The 23157-nt window shown below is 37.6% G+C and overlaps 1 protein-coding gene across 6 annotated transcripts in view; it reads left to right on the top strand.

Moving 5' to 3' along the window:
* crim1 (cysteine rich transmembrane BMP regulator 1) overlaps positions 1-23157 on the top strand; it is a 152082-nt gene that overhangs the window by 79015 nt on the left and 49910 nt on the right. For 4 of the 6 annotated variants that reach the window (XM_062974385.1, XM_062974380.1, XM_062974372.1 and 1 more), the window contains 3 exons: positions 7296-7538; positions 11098-11218; positions 21170-21291. In XM_062974385.1, the coding sequence (XP_062830455.1) occupies positions 7296-7538; positions 11098-11218; positions 21170-21291 (486 nt within the window). The remainder of the gene's footprint in view (positions 1-7295; positions 7539-11097; positions 11219-21169; positions 21292-23157) is intronic. The other 2 variants (XM_062974399.1, XM_062974392.1) reach the window with 1 other exon arrangement.

Raw genomic sequence — 23157 nt, 5'->3', positions numbered from 1 at the left:
GTCAAATTCTGGCAGAGGTTGACTGTGGAATCCTGCTGGAGGATCTAGAAATTTCTAGAGGTGTACTCTCAGATAAAAAAGTAGAACTTTTATGTGTGGTTTTTCTACATTTGTAGGAGTCCTGCATCCCTAGCCCCAGTGAACATGGAAGGCTAATTTCTTCAGTTAGCGCCTTCCATTATACCTTACTGAACTATTTTATGAATAAACTGAAGTTGACTGAGAATAAACGTTGGCGATCATCCAAGTTTGGTGTACAGTGTTCTTACGGCATACAAAATCTTATTCTTGTAGAATACATATATTAAGATTATGATATAAAAAGGATTCAGTGCCTCGGTTGAATGACAGAAGTAGTTCACTCTGTGAAAGGTGTGTGTATAATATATTAGGTTGCAACATTTCAGATTATAGCTATGGAATCATATAACTGAACAATGATTCCTCAGACCATGAGGAAATAGAGAGAAAGGAAGGTATTCGTAGCATCATAGAACTCTGGATTTGGAAGAAGTCCCAAGAATTTTCTGGTCCGTTAAATTTCCTCGATCGTTTTAGTCAGATGTTTGTCAGGGTATTGTTTGTTTATTTACTTTATTTATACCACACCTTTCTTTACCCCAAGAGGGAGGCTTACAAATGGCACTTATACCGTGCCTTAAGCTTGAGATAAAATTGGATTACAGTTAATACATGCATACTAACGTAATTAAAATACATTCCAGTTTTAAAACACATCATCCAGGAGTCAAAGTCTAAGACCATTCCATAATCAAATTGCACAATTTCCCGTTAAAATTACTGCACTGCACTATTTTTCAAAGACCTGCTACCAAAGCCAGGTTTTTACTTCCTTTCTAAAGGCTAGGAGGGAGGGGGCTGATCTAATATCGCTAGGGAGGGAATTGCACAGCTGAGGGGCCACCACTGAGAAGACCCTGTCTCGTGTCCATCAGTCACGCTTGTGAAGGAGGCGGGATCGAGAGCACGGCCTCCCCAGATGATCTTAATCTCCGGGGTAGTTCATAGGGAAAGATATGTTCGGACAGGTAGACTGGGCTGGAACCATTTAGGGTTTTATAGGCAAAAACCAGCACTTAGAATTGTGCTCGGTAGCATACTGGTAGCCAGTGGAGCTGACGTAACAGGAGGTTGTATGCTCCCTGTACACCGCTCTGGTGAGCAGCCTAGCTGCTGCCCGTTAGAGCGTGTTGCAGTAATCTTTTTGGGATGTAACTAGAGTGTGGAACACCATGGCCAAGTTGACTTCCCAAGGTACGGACACAGTTGGCGCACAATTTTTACTTACTTACTTACTTACTTCCTTACAGTATTTACTGCCCTTGTTTTTATTGTCTCCTTGTTTTATTTTGTAATTGATATTATTTACTGTATTGCTTATTGTATTGTGTTGTGCTGTTCTTTTATATGCTGTTTACATTGTATTGTTTTGGGCATGGCCCCATGCAAGCCGCCCCGAATCCCCATTGGGGAGATGGTGGCGGGGTATAAATAAAGTTTTTTTTAATTATTATTATTATTATTATTATTATTATTATTATTATTATTATTATTCCGCCCTTCTCACCCGAAGGGGACTCAGGACAGATCCCAATGTACACATACATGGCAAACATTCAATGCCATATGAATATAGAGACAGAGATACAGAGGCAATTTAACCTTTTCCAGCTTCCTGAGGGTATGCTCAATTCCAGCCACAGGGGGAGCAGCTGCTTCATCATCCACTGTGACACGAGTCCTTGGATACTTGCTTGTTCCAAACACTGCTGGACGATTTTTACGGTGTCATAAATTAGTTAAATTAGTCTCCCCACATAAGTGGTACCTAAATTTCCTACTTGATAGATGCAACTATCTTTTAGGTTGCTTAGGTCAACAACGTGCAGGGCTATTTTTTATTTTAATGGTCAGGTGCTCACTTCGACACGGGCTAGCTTCGAACTCATGACCTCTTGGTCATGGTGATTTATTGCAGCTGGCTACTAACCAGCCTGCACCACAGCCTGGCAAAAGCTCCCCTGGCCACCACCGAAACCTGAGGTTCCAGGCTCAACAATGAGTCCAGGATCACTCCCAAGCTGCAAACCTGCGACTTCAGGGGGAGTGCAACCCCATCTAACACAGGCTGTAACCGTATACCCTATTCGGCCTTGCGACTGACCACGAGAACCTCTGTCTTGTCTGGATTCAGCTTCAATTTGTTCGCTCTCATCCAGACAGACACAGCTGCCAAGCACCGGTTCAGGACCTGAACAGCCTCCTTAGTAGCAGGTAGAAAGGAGTGATAGAGTTGAACATTATCTGCATAGAGATGATATCGGGTATACATTATGCTGTCTTTGTGCTTCTGATTTCTACTTCCGGAATGTAGAAATTTACATTTATCCCTATTGAAATTCATTTCATTTGTTTGGAGCCAGCTCTCTAGCAAAAGTCAACTTGATTACTGATTCTGTCTTTTGAGTTTTAACTATCAGTTTGGTTATCTGTGTTACCTTGATATTTTGAGCACTATTCATTGAACTCGTATACATTCATACACATATTCAATGTAATAATGCAGATTACAATAAAGTGGAAAGAAATAGCTAAGACAAGCTGACAATACAGGTTATGATTAATCATACTTTATGAGCCCTCAATTTTATGAGCTCATGGGGATAGAAGAAGATATAAATTTTACAAAAATAAAGAAACTGCTCGCAAGTATTGCTATGTTCTGGTTCAGCTAAGTTGTTGGCTTTTAAAAAATTAGTATTGTTCTGGAAAATTGCTTTTTCCCTTTCCTTAAGTTCAGCATATACGTATCGCTTTCAGAAAATGAAAATTTTAGAGTGAATTACCAGCTACCTGTTTACATTAAGCATTTCACTGCTAAACCAGACTGTAGTTTATGTACAGTTTACTTGCTGCAATGACCATTTTGTTAGAATAATGAAAAATATGCTGAAGCAAAAAATAAATATTTAACAATAGGGAACAGGGAGTTAGTTGTTTCAGATTCAGAGCCGGCCCTAGGTATTTTTCAAGTGTAGGCGAACAGAATTTTGGCGCCCCCCCCCCCCAAACAATCACTGAAAAATAAAAGTGTTGGATAAGCGAAAATGTTGGATAATAAGGAGGGATTAAGGAAAAGCCTATTAAACATCAAATTACATTAAGATTTTACAAATTATGCACCAAAACATCATGTTTTACAACAAATCAACAGAAAAAGCAGTCTTGACTGCGCCCCCGTATGTTTTGCGCCCGAAGCGACCGCTTTATTCGCCTCATTGTTGGACCGGCTCTGTTCAGATTAAATTATGTATATGTGTACTTCATTTTACTGTTAGTTGTGTTTAACAGGCCTAAAAAGACTAAGTAATTCATTTGACACATGGCACATAGACGTTACACCTAACTTCATATTCAGAGTGCCGTTTGAATATTTTTCGTAAGGTCTAAGAAATACATTCTTAATTTCACAGATCTTTGCTTGGAAAATTCCATATTGAATTGGCATATGTCTGACAGAACACTTTAGATCAGGCCTACACAACCTGTGGCCCGCCAGCTGTTTGGGACTTCAGTTCCCAGAATTCCTGACCATTGAATAAACTGGCTAGGATTCTTGATGTTCTGAAAACATTGACTAAGGTGATCCTCTCTTATGTCTTCAGCAGGCGTGCCTTAGAAGGTGATGGGACTGAGAAAAGGATTAAATTCCATCAGATTACCTTAAAGAAATAAAGTCTTATTCACAGGAGACATTCATAGATTTCCAATCTAGAATAGCAGAGTCAGACTAGTATCTGGAAGCAGAAAAGTGATTTGGGTAGATCATTTATTACCCAAAATGTTTCCAGTTAAAATACTTTTAGTTCTTTGTTATATTAAGGACTGTGCGAGTATGAGTCTTCAAGTCACTTGTTTGCCTATGTGAACCCCAGAAATTTCATAGGTTTACTCAGGCAAGAAATATCAGATTGTCTGATCTGTTGATCATAATATATTATTCAAATTTAAGGAATATCATGGGTGGGGTGGGGTGTTCCAGTTATTTCCTTTAAAATATACCATACAGTTATTTTTCAGAGGCCTCCCATCCTAGTACTAACCAGGGCTGACTCAGCTCAGGGTCCAACAGAAAACAGGACCTAGTGCTTTTAGGGGCTGTAGGTGCTTTTGAAGGAATAACTCCTACCATATGATTCTGCCTACTGTGTTTCCCCGAAAATAGGACTTCTCAAGAAAATAGGACCTAACAGAGGTTTTGCTGACTTGCAAAATATAAGACATCCCCCGAAAGTAAGACCTAGGAAGACCCGAGGAAGGTGCATGCCACATGAAGGAGGGAAAGGTGCGTGAGTGGGAGTCGTAATTCACTCACAACCAATGCACATAGTGGAGCCCACCAAGGATGGCTGCATCCTTCAGCTGGCTTGAAAGAGATGCTTTGTGCTTAGGGGTGCATGCGCAGGAGGAATCGCCAGGCAGGAGTCCCTTTTTTCTTCGGCGCCTCCTCTCCCACAGTGTGTGTTTGCCCAGGAGGCCGAAACCGATGCCTTCACGAAGGAGGAGGGGGGGAGGAGGCTCATTTCTTAAGAAGCCATGAATCACCCTAGCTTCCTCCTCCTCCCCCTCCCTCCCTGGAACATGGCTGAAGCGGGGCCTGGCCTGTGGCTTTTCACCGTGCTACTCCTGGCCTAAGTCCTGAGGGTACTCTTGAGCTGCAGGTAAAGGGAAGGCAGGAAAGAAGGAAGGAAGACAAGACAGAAGTTTTCTCCCTTCAAGGATTCTCTTTGCCAAACTTTTGGGTGCCAAGTAGAGGCAGAAAGAGGGTGCCTCTGAGGGATAGAGAGTGAGAGAGAAAGCTCCCTCGTGGGGATGATGGGGAAAAAACCCGCCTTTCAAATTTTGATTTGATATGCTCTCCCAGGCTAGAAAGTCATTTTGCTTTGGGATCAACTCTCTTTTATCACACCTCTCCGCCACCACCCCTTCTCTCTTTTCACCCTCTTTATTTTTAAGCTTGGTTTTTTAAAAGGAGTAATAAGGATTAGTAAACACAGCCAACTCTTTTACTTCCTCACAGCATTTTTAAAAAAATGTGTACTAGTACAACATCCTGTATCAACGGGTGGTGCATCCACGACACTCTCTCTCTCTCTCTCTCTCTCTCTCTCTCTCTCTCTCTCTATATATATATATATATATATATATATATATATATACTTACTAGCTTGGGGGAAGGAACCTTTACTTTTCATTGATTTGAACACCACTACTGCCAAACTCAGTGACAAAAATCTGTAGTAGATGTGTTCACAGAATAATTCTGAGACCCAGTGCAATGTTTGGGACACAAACACCACATTTTCTGTAGTAGTGACCAGTTTGGATTGGTTATGCTGGTTTGTGATAACAACTCTACAGTATATAATAAATGTTCATTTTTTGTTCAGCAATGAATGTGAATTCTTCTTCATGAAAAAATAAGACATCCCCTGAAAATAAGACCTAGCACAGCTTTTGGAGCAAAAATTAATATAAGACACTGTCTTATTTTCGGGAAAACGGGGTACTGTCTTAAGATCTGTTTCAGCTGCCTTGTTTTGGCTATGATAATCTTGAGAAATAAGGCATGGCAAATATAGAAGGGGACTTTTAAAGATAAAATGCTCATCATGTGACATTTGACTGGAACCTATTTTACGAGCAACATTAGGCTAACAATTGTACTTTCTTATCCTTTAAAAGATGCATTATTTTGGCTGGTTTCTCTTTTTATTGCTGGTCTTCATGATATTTTTATATTGTAATGTTAAATTTATGATTATTGAATTCTTTTAATATTCAATGATAAATTACTGCTTTTGAAATTTTTGTTTGAAAGGATTGGAACTGTGTAACCAAACCAATTATGAGGACCAGTTAAAACATTTTTCGTCTTGCAGAAGCCATTGAAAATATTTCATTTGACAGTGCCCAATCTTTACAAAACTAGACAACATGTGAGATTATAGTGCAGAAACTATCTCTTGCCACATAGAATATCATAGAGGCACAGACTCTTAGCTATAGCCCATCCTGGACGTAATTATTTTGTTAACAAATCCTGTAGAAGGATGCTTGCAATCCTCCATTTACACTTGAACATTTTTTGGTTTAGAAATGGCAGACTTCTCGAACAGGTACCAAACCAATGAGCTGTGGTTTTTCATATCTAGTAATGCTGTTACATGGTAAGATTCATCTTGTTAGAATCACTTTACACATCAGCTCTTATTATAGACCATTAAAATTGAAAGCACTGCTGTTCTTTTGTTCTTATTCTTAGAAAACAGACCCAGAAAAGAGAAGAGGAGCATTTTAATTTATTGGAAAACTGTCTTCCTGTACTTAAAGTAGTTATGCCTGTTTTTGTTTTTTGTTCCCTAAAAACTTAATTTATTTTTCTCTCCCGTGCCCCCCATTGAAAGCTAATGAATTAATTTACCTTTTTACCAATGTAACATCCATAACTGATTATCTTGTTACTCAAAGTACTCAAATAAAAAAAAATGACTCAAAGAAATTATTATTCATTGAATATTTGTGTATTTGTAGTTTAGGATTTATGCTGTTATGTTTCAGGGAGTTCTGCTTAAGGACGTTTTAGAAAGTGTGGACACGCTTGTACTCTGGTGGTTTTCAGTGCCATTTTAGAATTGTATCTCAGCTATCAGATTTATCTTTTCCCCTCCCTACTGAAAATCTGCCACTTCTATTGTATAACTTGATATGCATGAATGTATGTTTTGAGAGCTTCTAAAAAGCCACATAAAACTGCAACAAATGCTTTGTGTCTCCAAAGCAAATACTTGTTGTGGTAAATTATTTATTGAAATGTAATGGGTTTCATTGTCCCCTTTTATGGTATCTATGATAGTGGATGATACTAGTTTAAGGTTGACAAAGTGGAAACTGCACTCATGTACATTTAATGTTTGTATGGAACAGGGAATTTTTGCAGGTGTTGGCTGTCATGCAGTTGGGAAACAAAGCAATACCTTCTGAAATTCCCTCTTATACAAAAATGTTCAAAGTACAGGAGCCCTCTCTAATTTTTACTCTGGCAAACTTGGAACAGGGAATTTTTATTGATATCCCTTTAGTAGAACATAATAGATTAGTGAATACTACTGCTAGTGGTACCTTTTTTATATTACAAGTATGGCCAAGGTACTTTAAAGCTTCACCTACCAGGACAGCGTATTACTGACATCCACACACTGTCTTGTTTTCAGAAGAAAAGCCTGACTGCTCCAAAGCCCGTTGTGAAGTACAGTTTTCTCCTCGCTGTCCAGAAGATTCTGTTTTGATTGAAGGGTATGCTCCACCTGGTGAATGCTGCCCTCTACCTAGCCGCTGCGTGTGTAACCCTGCCGGGTGTTTGAGGAAAGTTTGCCAACCAGGATATTTGAATATATTGGTTTCTAAAGCATCAGGCAAACCAGGGGAATGCTGTGACTTCTATGAATGTAAACCAGGTAACCACTTCAATTTTGAAACATTTATATATAGATATATAGATTTAAAAGTCCAGAGCTAACAGCCAAGTGTGAGCTCTGTATGCTTCTCAGTTCTTATCAGTTTAGAGAGAAAAAATATTTCAGCTGAACTGTTCTATATTACATAACTATTCAGAGAACAAGAGTAATGTGTAACATGTTCAGAAGAATGAAGTAAATGCTACAAAGTAGGGTTGGTGCAACTATTTTCCAACGGATTTCTCGTTATTAGGGTGGACATTAAAAATGGGACAAGGGAGGTGAGAGATAGTGGGTGGATGCACATTCTCTGATGATAGCAATGTTGTGATAATAGTTTGTTATTTCTTTAAACTTTTTAAAAAAACCAAGTCCTTCATTTACTGCTGGTTGTGGCTATTTTAAAAATTCTGAAGCATGGTTTGAATTTGGTGATTTACTTTTCATTAATGTTATAAAGAAGGAAAGGCAGTGGAAAGAGAATTCCAACACCTAGTAACATTGAGAGTTTCCAACGCAGTGTTTCAAGTTTTATGGAAATCCTGGAAAGGTTGCAGAAATGTTATCTGCACTTTCACTGGAAGCTTGAATGTCCAGTGAAAGTGATCTGAAGATATTCCTACCTCAAAGCTTTGGCTGGTTGTCACAACACTTACTAGTAACACATCCAGATGTCATAATTATTTGATAATCCAGCCATGTGATCTTTCCTTCCATTGGTACCATTGTGTGAAGGCATTCAGTGATGAAAATTTTAAACTAGTGGTAAACTCATCTCAGCAATTTTCAAGAAATATAAAGGAAATACCAGTTGCGTATGCTTTGGCCATTTGAAGCATAAAGTGGATTGTGGGCTGGTTAGTTGATCTGACTGACTTTTTTCACAAAGTAGAGCTCTGGGCAACTCACAAGGTGTAGAGCATTATTTAGCAATAGTGTTTCCTTGATTGTAACTCCTAGTTTACCCTAAAACTGGCAACTGAAGAACTAGGAAGCTCTTCAGATATAATTTTTGTGGTGCAGGTTGCAGAAGGGTAGCCACCAGTGAATGTTCTTGGAGGTCAGAGTTCGACATGAATTAGGCAAAAACACAACCAACAGCTTTCCATTCAATAACAATAAAGTTGGCTACGTTTTTGAAGCCAGTTGTGCTCAGGGTTTCTGCTTACTGACTGCAAAGTAAATACCTAGTTTTTGTACTAGATATTGCAGCCATAATATGGACCAATTTTCATATTCATATATAAACTTGAACAAATTGTGGGACAGTGTGAGGGGCTGAACTATTTTGGCTGCACTTCAGAACCAATTACAGTACATTCCAACTGCTATATCTTCTGCCCCTTTTATTATAGTTGTAGACCAGATGTGAGCAGACCTCAAGATGTTACTAATCTTTTACTAGAATTCCCAAGTTCTTTGTCATTGCACCTTTACAAAGATCCAGTGTTTAGTTCCAGCAACTTCATTCCATGTTATTGTGATAAGAAGAATTTGATGGTTAATTGAACACATTTGGAACATATGGATGGTGATATATATATATAAATAGGCACACACACACACACCCAAACACATACGCAGGCAGTCCCCAAGTTACAAACAAGATAGGTTCTGTTGGTTTATTCTTTAGTTGAATTTGTATATAAGTCAGAACACGTACATTTTAAAGTGTGACTCCAGCCATATATATATAGATAGATAGATAGATAGATAGATAGATAGATGAATATCTATATTCACAGCCATATATATATATATATATATATATATATATATATATATATACACATACACACATACATATATAGCTATCTGTAGCCCTCGTCAGAGGATTTTACATCACTTTCTGTCTCTATGAGAATTGGATTTTGAAAAATCTCACTTGTGGAAACAAGGATTGGCGAGAAAGCTTCAGTGAAGGCACCTTTTTCCCATGGTAACTTTTCCTTGAGGAAATTTCCCTTTCTAGGGTAGATTACTCTCACTTCCTGTTGTCTCGCTCCCATTCTTAACTATGAGTCATTCATAAGTTGATGTTTGTAACTCGGAGACTGTCTGTATATCCATTCATCTATCCATATTTGTTCCAGAATGAATATGTACTCTTGGTCCCTTTAAAGATACCTACCTCTGGTTATCTCTTCATTTAACTTGGCAAATTTTTATGGAGAAAAAATATTTTTGGTTACTATTATATAAGTGGGAGTCAAAAAACTATAGTCTATCTACTACACATTACCCATAAATCCAACTGTAGATCCCAGTCTAACTAGTTTCATCTGTCACTAATTTTCTGTGTACAACATAATTTATCTTTAGTTAACTGAAATCTCTTTTTAAATAGACAGAGGAATGGAAAAATAAGTATCTTTTTACTACTAGGTGTCCTTTAACAGAGGGTGAATGCTGTTACTACAAAACTCCCTTTCTGTCTTTTTCTGAAAAGGAGAGTGTGTTATTGTTCCCATATATAAATATGATCACAATAACTTTGCGCTTAAGACATATGTAATTAACATATGCCTCCAGTAAGAAATGTGTCAGGCATAAAAACACATCTGTACACATGAATACACAATGAACCACTGAAAATGCATCAGTAAAACTCTGTTCTGTCCCTTTGCTTGTTTGCAGTTTTCTAGCTTCTAGGTAGACAAGCTGAGAAAGAGTTAGTAGGTTCAGTAATTCTAATGCAGCCTTCACAAAATACCCAGTATATTGTCCTGAAATATTACTACTTTTCACACCATGCATTTCTGACTGGCAAGTCATCTAATAAGTACATTCTTTAGAACGGGGGGGGGGGGGGGACACTACTCATCAATTCCTGTCACCAGAATTATCTTTATAACAATCATTGTTCTATTTGAGGACCTTTGAGTAATTAATCAGAGTTTGCTACATGATGGTCATATCTTTCCCTCCTCTATTGATGTAATAAATGAGAGTCATGCCCAGATTGATTTTCTCCAGAAGTATTAGACTTCAGTTATCATTAGCACCCATCTGGCATGGTTAGTGGTCAGAAATTATGGCATCTGTAGTCTAAAATACTTGCTAGGGGAGGTTTTGTATAAGGACGACTGCTTTGCGGTCTCTGTGATTAACATACATAGTTTTTTACGCCTCTGAATTCTAATTAATGTATGCCAGAAAATTATGGTCTTTATTCTTCAAAATCAAAATAAAGTTTTAAAAATTGTACTTTTTATGTTGTGCTTGAATTAGAATTCACATTCATACATTTGACTTTCCATGGTAGCCAAATATCCTGGAAGTAGGTATCATTATATTCTAACATGTTTAATATGTTTGTGAATGTGTGCGTGAGAAAAGACCCTGTGACAGAGTTCTGAGAATTAAGATTTTGAGACTGATCTATATTCACAATAATCTAGAGGCTCATGTTGAAATGTTACTCTTATTGCTCAGTGACCTTTGTACACATTAATGTGTTTTTTGTATTCTGGCAATAAGTTGAACAAAAGGGAGCCTTATTGTCATGCTTTCCAAACCAAATGAGTCTTAATCATTTTCTGATTTGTTTTTCCAACAGTGTTCAGCGTAGACTGTAGTACAGTGGAATGCCCTCCTGTCCAACAAGTTGCTTGTCCTTTGGATAGCTATGAGACGCAAGTCAGGCTGACAGCTGATGGATGTTGTACTCTTCCTGCAAGGTTCGTTGTATACATATTTGATAATAGGTTATCGCTCTTATTGTATGTAAGAATTCTACTTAAATTTCTGAAAGGCGTTTTATGTGAAGACAAAGGACTGGAATGGAAAAATTCACACTTCCTTAAAATTTTGAAATGTGATTTCTGAAAGGACTTAAAATAGTCTATTTTTCAACCAAATTGTTTTACTGTAAATTATAATTTTCCATGCTTTATTGAAATAAAAACAGTCATAATTTTAGCTTGACAGCTCTTAACTTTTTTTAAAATATGAAATGAAAAATAGTATCTACATAAATTTAGATAGATGTTCCTAGAGTATTTTGATATCAAGAAATACTTTTAAACTTCTCAGATGTTGTACATCTTTTTCAGATTCAGACTGGCAGCTTTATTTTATGATATAACTTCAACCTAAAGTGTTCTGAGTATAATATATATATATATATTGTACATGGTGGCAAGGATGAGCAAATCCTTTAGTTTAGTGTTTCTCGAACTCTGCTCCTCCAGATGTTTTGGATTTCAGCTCCCAGAAAGAATACCAGCTCTTAGGAATTGTAGGAGCTGAAGTCCAAAATACCTGGGGGAGCAAAGTTTGAGAAACACTGCTTTAGTCAATCTAGTCGTGATATGGCTTCTCCCAAATTTTGGGCTCTCGTTTTCTGATAGCTTGCAAATTTGACACTTATAAATTTAAGTGTCCATTAATAATAATAATAATAATAAAAATAATAATAATAATTGTGATACGAAATCCAGCATGTCTATCTTGTTTGCTGTGTCATACAATAAAATAATAATAATAATAATAATAATAATAATAATAATAATAATAATGATGAATGTATTACTCACCTCTCCCTCAGCTCGAGGTGGGATACAGCATCATTAAACCAAGAGATAAAACACTATTAAAACATATACAACAAAATACACAGAGTTAATACAAAATACACGTTCAAATCAATTGATAAAGTGCAGATTAAAATTTACAACTTAAAATTGTGTTGTCGAAGGCTTTCATGGCTGGGATCACAGAGTTATTGTATGTTTTCCAGGCTGTATGGCCATGTTCCAGAAGTATTCTCTCCTAACGTTTCACCCACATCTATGGCAGGCATCCTCAGAGGTTGTGGGGTATGGAGAAACTAAGCAAGGAAGGTTTATATATATCTGTGGAAATTGCAGGGTGAGAGAAGAACTCTTGTCAGTTGGAGTGAATGTTGTAGTTAATCACCTAAATTAGCATTGAATAGCTTCATCTCCTGGCTTCTTCCTGCCTGGGGGCATCCTTTGTTCAAAGTTGTTAGCTGCCCCTGGTTGATTCATTTCTGGAACTCCTCTGTTTTCAGAGTGTTGCTTCTTATTTACTGTTCTGATTTTTGAGTTTTTTAATACTGATAGCCAGATTTTGACCATTTTCATGGTTTCCTCCTTTCTGTTGAAGTTGTCCACATGCTTGTGGATTTCACTGGCTTCTCTGTGTGATCTGACATGATAGTTGTTGGAATGGTCGAGCATTTCTGTGTTCTCAAATAATATATTGTGTCCAGGTTGGTTCATCAAGTGCTCTGCTATGGCTGATTTCTCTGGGTGTGTTAGTCTGCAGTGCCTCTCATGTTCTTAAAATTGACTGCGCAATAATTACCACTTGTTGAGAAGTCTGTTATAAACTATGACTACACAGTGAGAAGCAGGTGATCTTTGAAAACAAAATGAAATGTTGACACATTTTTCATCTTCTCTGCACAAAAGGGAAAAGCATGGGAGCCCATGTCTTACTTTATCTGGGCAGTATTTAGAAGAAGACCATCAGGTAATGCCAGGGATCTCCTGGTGGACTAGGAAAGAATTCTGCCTGAAGCCCCAGAAAGCTGCTAGATAGAATTGACACCACTGATAGACTAGTAGCCTATCTTAGCATAAGGTAAATTCCTAAATTCCCATATGAAGTATTAATTAATCATCTTCTTTACATCTACTTATTTGAGCTATGACAGTTTCTTATTGAACCAAGACATGCATAGAGTTAGGTAAAAAATTGACCATAATTTGTTTTAAAGAACTCTCTGTGATTGATATTAATTTGACATTAATTTTATATTCTATGGGATCAAAACTAAATACTGACAGTATTCTTGCAGCTTTCAACAGCTACTTTCTGCTCATGCATATTTGAGGTTCAGCTATTGAGCTTCAAAAGCTGCCTACCATAGACTATTTATATTGCTCTAAGTCTCAGCCACTGCAGTCTTACTTGCCAGTGACTTGTATCACCTCCCAATCAGTTAGTCTTACATCTTGCCTATTATAGAATCATCCTGCTGTAGCATAGAATCATAGAATCATAGAATAGTGGAGTTGGAAGAGACCTCATGGGCCATCCAGTCCAACCCCCTGCCAAGAAGCAGGAAATTGCATTCAAAACACCCCCAACAGATAGGAACCACATTTGCCCTCCTCCAATCTTCTGGGACTTCTTCAGTTCTCCAAGAACCCTTGAAGATTATTGCCAGTGGTTCCGAAATAACTTCAGCTAGTTCCTTCAATACTCTTGGGATGTAGCTGATCTGGCCCTGGGGACAATAGCAATCCCAAATATTTAAGCTTTAGTGGGTCTGTTAATGTTCCTCTTAATGAAAGATGACATATGGCAATGAAGAATGCAGCTGGAACAGAAGCTGAGGTCTTGCACCTGATGTGTATAAACTTGTCAGCTGACAAGTAAGGGCAAATTAGACATACTACATTTGTACCAGGCTAATATTCAACTCAATTTGAGGAGTTAATCAAGTCTTTAGAGTATTTTCATAAAAGAGCCTCAGATCATATATCTTGCAAGCATAGAGTATCATTGTAAATCTCAAATAGCCTTAAACCTTAGAGAAGGCATGAGATTTAATTGTATATTATGTGTGTCTACATGCGTGCGTATACTAATAAACCAAGAGAGCAGAACAGAAGATAAGTGTCCATAATGCACATAAGGGTATAAAGTTTATAAAAATGAAGAGTTACAGAATATATACACTATATTGCCAATGGTCAGACTTAAAGATCACAAGAATAGTGTACTCACATAATGAATCATCATAATTAATTTCAAAGCATAACTATACATTTGGCATTAAGTGTATAGAATTTATTTAATATCAGTATGGTTTCCTGGCTGTATGGGCGTGTTCTTGAAGCAGTTTGTCTTGTCTTTCACCTGCATTTGTTACTGGCTTCTTCAGAGAATCATCTGAAGATGCCAGTCACAAATTCAGGCAAAACGTCAGGAGAAAATGGTTCTAGAACACGGCCATAGAGCCCAGAAACTACATAACACCCCAATTTAATTAATCTTTCCTAGATTCTGAAAAATACATACTTTTTACATTTTATTTCATTTTCTTAAATACATAAGACCTAAAGTTTATCTACCAATTCATTACATTTGGTATTTATGCTATTTCTGGAACTTACCATATAACATACTGTACCAAACACTATACAGCTTCCCCCAGCAACATAACAAGGAAAGAAAAAAGCCATCAAAGACCTCAACTCAGATCCAGAAATCTTCATTCTTGTAGCAGACAAGGGGAATGCCATGGTAATTACGACAACAGAGCATTACAAAGAAAAAAATCAGACAACTCCTGGATCCCAAAACATACAAAAAACTAAAACGGGACCCAACCAACAAAATCACTAGGAAAACCAAAACGTTGATTAAGAACTCCTCAGTCAATCTTAACATACGCCAACAACTATGCAAATCCGAAGCCCTCCCTCCTAGACTTTATGGACTCCCAAAAATCCACAAGGACTCCACTCTGCTCAGACTCATCGTGAATGCCATTGGATCCCCCACATACTATTTGACAAAATTTCTGGCAGCACTACAAACCCATATTGGGGTCACTACATTAAGGACTCAGCCCACTTCAGAAAAAACATCAGCAATCTCAAACTCAATGCCAATGACAAACTGATCAGCATAATTGTGGTGTCTCTATTCACCAAGGTACCTATATCAGACACCATCGCACCCATCAACCGGAATTTCACAGAAGACAACACAGCCCTGTTTCAACATTTCCTCACTACAAGCTACTTCCAATGGGAAAATGAGTTCTACAAATAGAAAGATGGAGTACCCATGGAGAGCCCTCTCAGCCCAGTCATAGCAAATTTCTACATGAAACACTTTGAGAAACAAGCTCTGGAAACAGCAACAAAAAAGCCAACTATATGGTTCAGTTTTGTCGATGACACTTTCATCATTTGAAGCTATTGAGAAGAACTAACAAGTTCCTGGGCCATATCAACAACTTTCACCCAAACATCCAATTTACCATAGAAAAGGAAAATGAAGGAAAACTACAATTTCTAGATGTCTTAGTCATCCACAAACCAAAATCAGCAATTGGGCCACACAGTTTACAGAAAATCTACACACACAAATAGATACCTACATAAAAATTCCAACCATCACCCAGGTCAAAAAACAAACAAAATCTGCAAACCTCACCTCCTCCAAGGTGAACTGAACCACGTAAACTGGGCTTTACAGACCACTGGATACTCCACTACAGACATCAGAAGAGCTTAAAGACCAAGAACAAACCACAAGAGTAAAAACAAAGATCCAGCTAGAAGAAAAGTATTCTTCTCATACATCAAGAGAACCACTGACTGCATAGGGAAACTGATGAAGAAACACAACCTCAAAATTATCTATAGACCCACCAAGACAATTTAACAAAGGATAAGAGGGATTATCTAACCTCCCCAGGAGTCTACCATATACTGTGCAGCTGTGGACAGTTCTCCATAGGAACCACCAAACGCAGTGCTCAAACATGAATCAAGGAACATGAAAGGCACTGCAGACTTAACCAAAGAAGTCAGCTATAGCAGAGCACTTGATAAACCAACCTGGACATAGCACATTATTTGAGAACACAGAAATGCTTGGCCATTCTGACAACCATCATGTCGGGACTACACAGAGAAGCCATTGAAATCCACAAGTATGTGGACGATTTCAAAGAGGAAACCATGAACAAAATCTGGTTACCAATATTTAAAAAAAACACCAGAATCAGGACAGTAAATAAAGAACACCATTCAGAACGGGAATTCCAGACAGCCAACAATCAAGGCCAGTTAACACCTCCGAACAAAGCCAAGCAGCAACAGCCAGGCTTTGCAGTTGCAAGGCTCCTCAATGTGAATCAAGCTGGCTAATTGTAATATTCATGCTTCATACAGACAAGAGTTTTTTCTCTCACCCTGGACATTCCACACACATATTTATACACACCACTTGCCTCATTTCCAACAGACCTCAAAACAAACATCTGAGAATGCAGACGAAATGTCAGTAGAGAATGCTACTGGAATATTGCCATACAGCCCGAAAAACTCATAGCAACCCACTATACAGCATATTTTTTTCACTCTATTTCCATGATATGTGTTTCAAGAAATAATTCAAATAAAGTTTATATTTTTTTCCGTTGTGATTTGGATAATTTGGCTGAGTTTATTCTTAGGGACAAAATAATTTGCTACAAGGATGTTTAACTTCAACAATTCATGGATCTTGCAACTCTTTTAGCATGGTAAAGATTCTGTTTGTGTGGGCCTTTGCATTCTATGAAACAATCATTGATGCCAGTCTTCAAGCCATCTGTCATTGGTCTCTGGAGAGCTCCCAGGAAAATAATCAATCATAGTCAAATGTGGTATCAGCCCCTGGCATACTATGGTGGAAATTGTCAGTGTTACACATTAAATACTTCAGAAAACACTGACCTGAACTAGATTCAGATTCCATTGGTAGATACCTCATTGAACCCAGGTTACCATCATCCTTATAGCTGACTCATAATAAATTGTTATATGACTACTGATGAAAATGTATTAAAAGCTCATATTACAAAAAGTAACCCTTTTCCTATTTGATCCCAATCAATGTCTTTAAAAAAGTATACCAGCTAAGAGGTGTTCACTTTCAGTTTCTTCTACCTTGTATTGTTATTTGTTAAAATCTTTTATATGCACCTTCTTGTTTTAGTCATCATATTTGCTTGTTTCTCACCTATAATTACCTCAGCAACATCTGTAATCACCCTAGCAAACAGTGATACAATGATTGTATCCCTTTCATCTTCTTTCTCCCTACATCCAACCCCCCTTCTCACGTAAGCCCTCCTTATCCACAGATTCTGCATCCATGGATTCAACCAACCACAGCTTGAATATTAAAAAAAAAATCCCAAAAAAGGCAATCCCTATTTTGTTGCATGCTGGGCACAACTCTGATGTGGGGGCATACCTTTCTTTAGCCTCCTACTATTTCAAAGATCTTCAGATACTTGATTTGTGTCATCTACCATTTTATACAATGAATGCCATCTTATCAGATCACTGTATATATCTTAGGATTTGAATATGCATTCATATTGCTATCCACAGGACAATTTTGGACTTTCTCATTACAGGGTTTTCAAAATAAAAGACACTTAGAATTGGTTTACTTCTGCTGTCATGTCATATTAAGGAGACTTAGATAAAGTGGCATTGTTTTTGTCTCTGAGATATCATCTGTCATGATCACCTCCCACTCAGTAGCCTCCTATCAAGAGCTCTTCTACTCCCCTCACCATTGGTAGTAGAAGTGTTGCCAATTAGGCTTTTGCTCACATAAGATGCTGAATTTGTCTTAGTCAGGTGTGTCTGCTTAAGGAATTCTGTCTCAGGTGACCCTAGAACGAATCTTAATACAGTAGAGCCTCACTTATCCAACATGCTGGATTATCCAACGCAGTTTTCCTCCTCCCCCGATCCACAGCTGTTTCTCTAGGCAGCAAGGATTGAACTTTTTATGCATTTAATTTCTGACAATGTTGCTACTGTAAGTTCATTTAATGCAATTCTATCTTTATTTGTAGTCAATGTATTAATAGCCAATGATTATTTTAGTCAATGTTTTCAATATATTGCAATGTTTTGGTGCTAAATTTATAGATACAGTGATTACTACATAACGTTACTGTCTTTTGGACTGCTTTTTCTGTCGATTTGTTGTAAAACATGTTTTGTTGCTTAATTTGTAAAATCATAACGTAATTTGACCTTTAATAGCCTTTTCCTTAATCCCTCCTTATTATCCAACATTTTCACTTATCCGGCCTGTTTATGTTGGATAAGTGAGACTCTACTGTACTTGGTAGAGTCTAATCTACTGACTGCCTTGCTGTTAACCTCTCTGATGCAGTCCAGCTCTTCACCATGTCATCTTATGCCTCCAAGAGGAGGACCACATATTGTGGCATGCATTGCTATTAGACACAAATCATAGAGCCCAGAGTAAACAGATTGCCCTATTAAGCAGTGTTTTCAGTCATTTTAAAACCAGTTCAAACTTTTTCTCCAAGCTGTCAAGGAACATTAAAAATAACACAGAGGGTAAACAAAAAAAAAACCTGAGTGACACACACTTATAAAATAAAGTTGTCTTTTATACTGCCTATCTTGTGTCTTAAATTTTAATTTTTTATTTCTGGGCATTCTCAGAAACATTTTCTGCCATCATTGTACAGAGAGTAGTTATCCAGAAGTGTGATAAGTTCTATTGCTCTCCAGGTGAGATAAGGGATCATGTGTTGCTTAGATCCCTGGTACCTTTTGCCTTGCCTTTAAAAAGCAATTTTCACCTCTTGCCACCACTTCTCACCTCGCACCCAGCATCTCTGCTCCATTCCTTTGTTAATTTTTCTTTGTTTTTCTGGGGTGGCAATGGGGAAGGATGAGGATAAAGTGAAACATCCTTCAAACTCTAACCCCTTTCCAGCCAAGCAAGACAAATTGGACAAAGATACTTGTGCTCTTAGTTCAATTCTGTCAGAGTTGTCACTGCAGACAGGGTAGTTGACTTTATGCAAAGGCACTATTTTCCTTTTGAAAGAGAGATTAACTTTGCCTCTTATCCTGAGATGATGGGTTTCCTTCCACCCACATTTTAGAAGAACCTATATTTCTTCAAAATTCTTCCAGTGCTGATGAACAGTTGGAAGAACTTATTTTGTGTGTGTGGGGGGGGGGGGGGGGCATGCAGAATCCTCAGGCCACATCTCCTGAGCAAGCTGCTTTTCCTGCTGATGCCTTAAGCAGAGCAAACCAGAAGAGCAGAAAGCTCAAGCACACAACCCATAGAGCAAAGTTTATATACAACTATCTCTAAAATATTATCATGTGCTTGCTTACACTACGGTGGCCATTTTGTATCTAGAGGGAAAGCTGTCCATTTTGAATACAAGCAACGAACACCACAAGTACCAGATTCAGCTCTTTGTATTCAATAAGGGTGCCTTGCTCAATTTTTCCCCCCATGGCTATTCAAGCACTTAAGGGAATGCACCCTTCCTCTCTCCCCTAAGTTTTCCCATAAGAGATAAGATTACCTACCTGCTTTAACCCTCTCTTTGATGGCCCAATTTCAAATCTTTTGACCAATGCCCTGGCCCCTCAAGTATGGAAGTCAGTCTTTAAAGCCCTCCTCAAAAACAGAACAGATGCCTCCCTAAAAGGCTGTCACAATTCCTCTGCACATCTTCTGCTGCATCGTTCATAACCAAGGTGGTGGTGCTGTGGATTCAAGATCTTTTTGACATTAAGAATCTGGATGCAAAGACTTTCCACAAGACCCTGCTTAAATCATAGGAAAGGAAGCATTAGTCTTTATTGCTGATACATTTGCAGCTAACTCTATAGCAGCTAGTCAGAAAGTCCATTAGTTAAGACACTGAAACACAGTTCTGTCTTAGCCACAGTTCCTTACACAGATAGTCTCTTGTTTAGAGATTCCAGGTGATCTGTTGATAGAAGGCAGTTCTCTTGGCCTCTGCTCTTAATTATATCCTCATGGAGATGGACAAAAAGAAGGCTATGTCTTCTATACAAAGGAGATTACGTGACAGCATAAGCAGTCACCTCAAATTCCTCAACAATTCACCAAGGACATGTTCTTTTCTGGATGGAAAGCCTTCAAATAATTCAAGAGTACCTCATCCCAGGGAATTATCCCATGAGAATAGATAATCTGAAAGTGTACTTTCATATCCTTATCCAGTCTTCATCTCCCATGTATCTTCATTTTTGTTACCTTAATTCCCACTATCAATCTAAGGCTCTGCCCTTTGGAATGGTATTAACCCTCAAGTATTCATCACACACTCCGGAGGCCCACTGGACTTTAACAACTGTCTTGTCAATTCCTTAAAGTGATAGATTTGTGATCAACAAAAAGTCATCTATGTCCAACCTCAAAGCTAATCCATTGTATAGTTTAAATACAATCACAACAATATAATTTTAGTCTCAAAACCCTAAAAGTAAGGTGTTACAACTAACATTGTTGTTTGTAATGGTGACTTCCAAATTTTGTCTCAGTATACATACAAATTTGGTTAGACATTTGGAGTGATTTTAGCTTTAAGGCCATGGTGTGGTAAATATGCGGGACCCCCAGTATTGTTTTTAAATGTTGGCTGGTGCTGCAAGGACTTGAATTCTGACATTTGAAAGGTTGCATAGTTTCCAATCTGATTTGGAATTTACTTTTGAATAGAGTTTGATTTCCCTTCATTCACTTTCTAATTATTACTTAGAAAGTACATGAGGTGGAAATATAGGGATCAGGAACTACAACATCAGCAACTTTTAGCACATTTACTTGAAACACCAGTCCTCTGATCAAAGTCAAATATTGCCCTTTCAAGCAAGTGATAAATTTTGTTTACTGTGTTGTGTTCAAAATAGATATGTTGTCTTTTTATTATGTAACAGCAGAAAATAGATTTGCTACCATAGCTGCTTTTTTCCTGGTTTATGTTTTTTCCACTTCATATGTTACCTCATTTATTTATGGAGCTTTCAATGTTTTGGTTTCAGGTGCGAATGTCTCTCTGGTTTATGTGGTGTTCCAAAATGTGAGGCAGGCTACATCCCTCAAATAGTGTCACGTGGAGACGGAACACCTGGCAAGTGCTGTGATGTTTTTGAATGTGTCAATGGTATGTTATGTTCACACTGTATATGGGCTAAACATTTTAAGATGTTGGTGTATGAATAGTGCTAATGTGTTGTTCATTATGGGACATCAGTTTTCTTACTCAAAGCTTTTATTTGGTTATAAATTTACTACATTTACATGGGTATGTATTTGCTTTTTAATTTTTCACCAAGAATCTTGGATTTTCCTGCTCTCACATCAGGTAGTAGTAGTTTGACTTAGTAATCTAACAAATAATTGCTTTTTCAGGCTGAAGTATCCAAACATTCCTCTTTTTATGAAGTGAAATATTTTGTGTTTAATTGTCATTAAGCCAAAACACAACTGGTGGCACTTTGGCTGTTGATGTTATATATAAGTACCCCTCTGTATTTTACAATGGTTATTGTATGTAAATAGCATCTACAGATATTTGAAAAATGTTTCCTAAAACTTGCCACCCAGTTTGTATAATTTTATATAATTTCTGACATCAGTCCATTAAATTAATCCTAAATTTGTTCTAACAATGTTAAATAATTGTATCCTTCAAATTAAGCTATAAATTAAATCATGTTATAAGTTAATGAGGTGGAGCCACTGTTAATTAACAGTGGATTTTATTCTTATAAGATTTTTTTTTTGGCTGAAAAATTTTGTTTTCCACACCTTAATGTGGAAAGTAAAATGTTTTGGTAGAGATATAAGAAAATCTTTTTCAAAAGGGGTCTAAAAGGCTATCTTTTTGTAATATGTGTTTTTTTTTCACTAAATCATTTCCATATATATTTAAAAACAAAAACAAAAAACTATGAATACTTCCATGGAATGTTCAGGTTACATTTACTTGTATTTTTAAAAGTTTTTATTGGTTTGATTATTGATTACTGATTCATTACACAATATGTAATCAAGTCCTACAGAAAGTATAACATAGTATTAAAACAATAAATTGTGGCATTGTTAATTACTTCAAAAGCAATAAAAATGTTTGGGAGTAAAATTTAGAAACTGATGTATTGCACAGCCTGGTGTAGTTAATTGCTATCAAGTCAACATTGATTTATGATGCCACAGTAATCATGAAACAGAACAATACAAAGAAAAAAAATCTTGTGGAGCCCCAATAAACTTTTGGCCACAGGGGCCGTATTACATTTTAAAATTTTACAGATGGGCCAGGAGCCCCTCTCAAGAAGCACAGGGGAGCAGGCCTCACTCACTCCACAAAAAGGGGACACTGCCCTACAAAAAGACCCCCTCCAGAGAAAGCAGCAGAACAGGCTTCTCTCAACCCCTAAAATATAGGGAAGAAGATCTGTTGCCCCACAAAGAGGGAAACTCTGACCTGCGAAAAGGGACCTCTCCGCCAGCAGCGCGGCCTATACACAATACAATGGGCTCCGCAGAGCACAGTGTGAGAACCGCTGTACTGTGTGAAGGTAAACAAACTGAAATTCAGAGCAGACAAAACAGTGCTTCCGGTCAGCTGGAAAGCAGATCAGGGAACAGGGATTCATCCTGTGTTCCCCAGCTGGGTTACTGTGTCATATTCCATATGGGGCTTTCTTTGGAAGGTTTTTTTTCCCCTTCGTTCTACCACCATTTCAGGCACATTTGATGATAACACAGGAGAAAGCTGCTCTCAGGTTATGAAATCTCTCCCTAAAGGAGGTTTGTTTGGCCCTCTATCTCCTTTCCTTTCAGGGGGTCCATGAGCTTGAGTTTTAAAAAATCAATGTATTATCTTTGTAAGACATAATTTTGAATAATCCTAAATTTTAATTTAATGCAATATAAAGACATGCCAATGTTGAGTCTCATAAAGCTATTTGGTACTACATTCTAGGAAATAGTCATGGTTTTCATCTGAGTGGCAAAGGGGTCT

The sequence above is a fragment of the Anolis carolinensis genome, chromosome 1 (genome assembly GCF_035594765.1).
Source record: "Anolis carolinensis isolate JA03-04 chromosome 1, rAnoCar3.1.pri, whole genome shotgun sequence".
NCBI classification, from domain to species: Eukaryota; Metazoa; Chordata; class Lepidosauria; order Squamata; family Dactyloidae; genus Anolis; species Anolis carolinensis.
The sequence above is the reverse complement of the archived record's forward strand: the minus strand, read 5'-3'. Positions and strand labels throughout refer to the sequence as shown.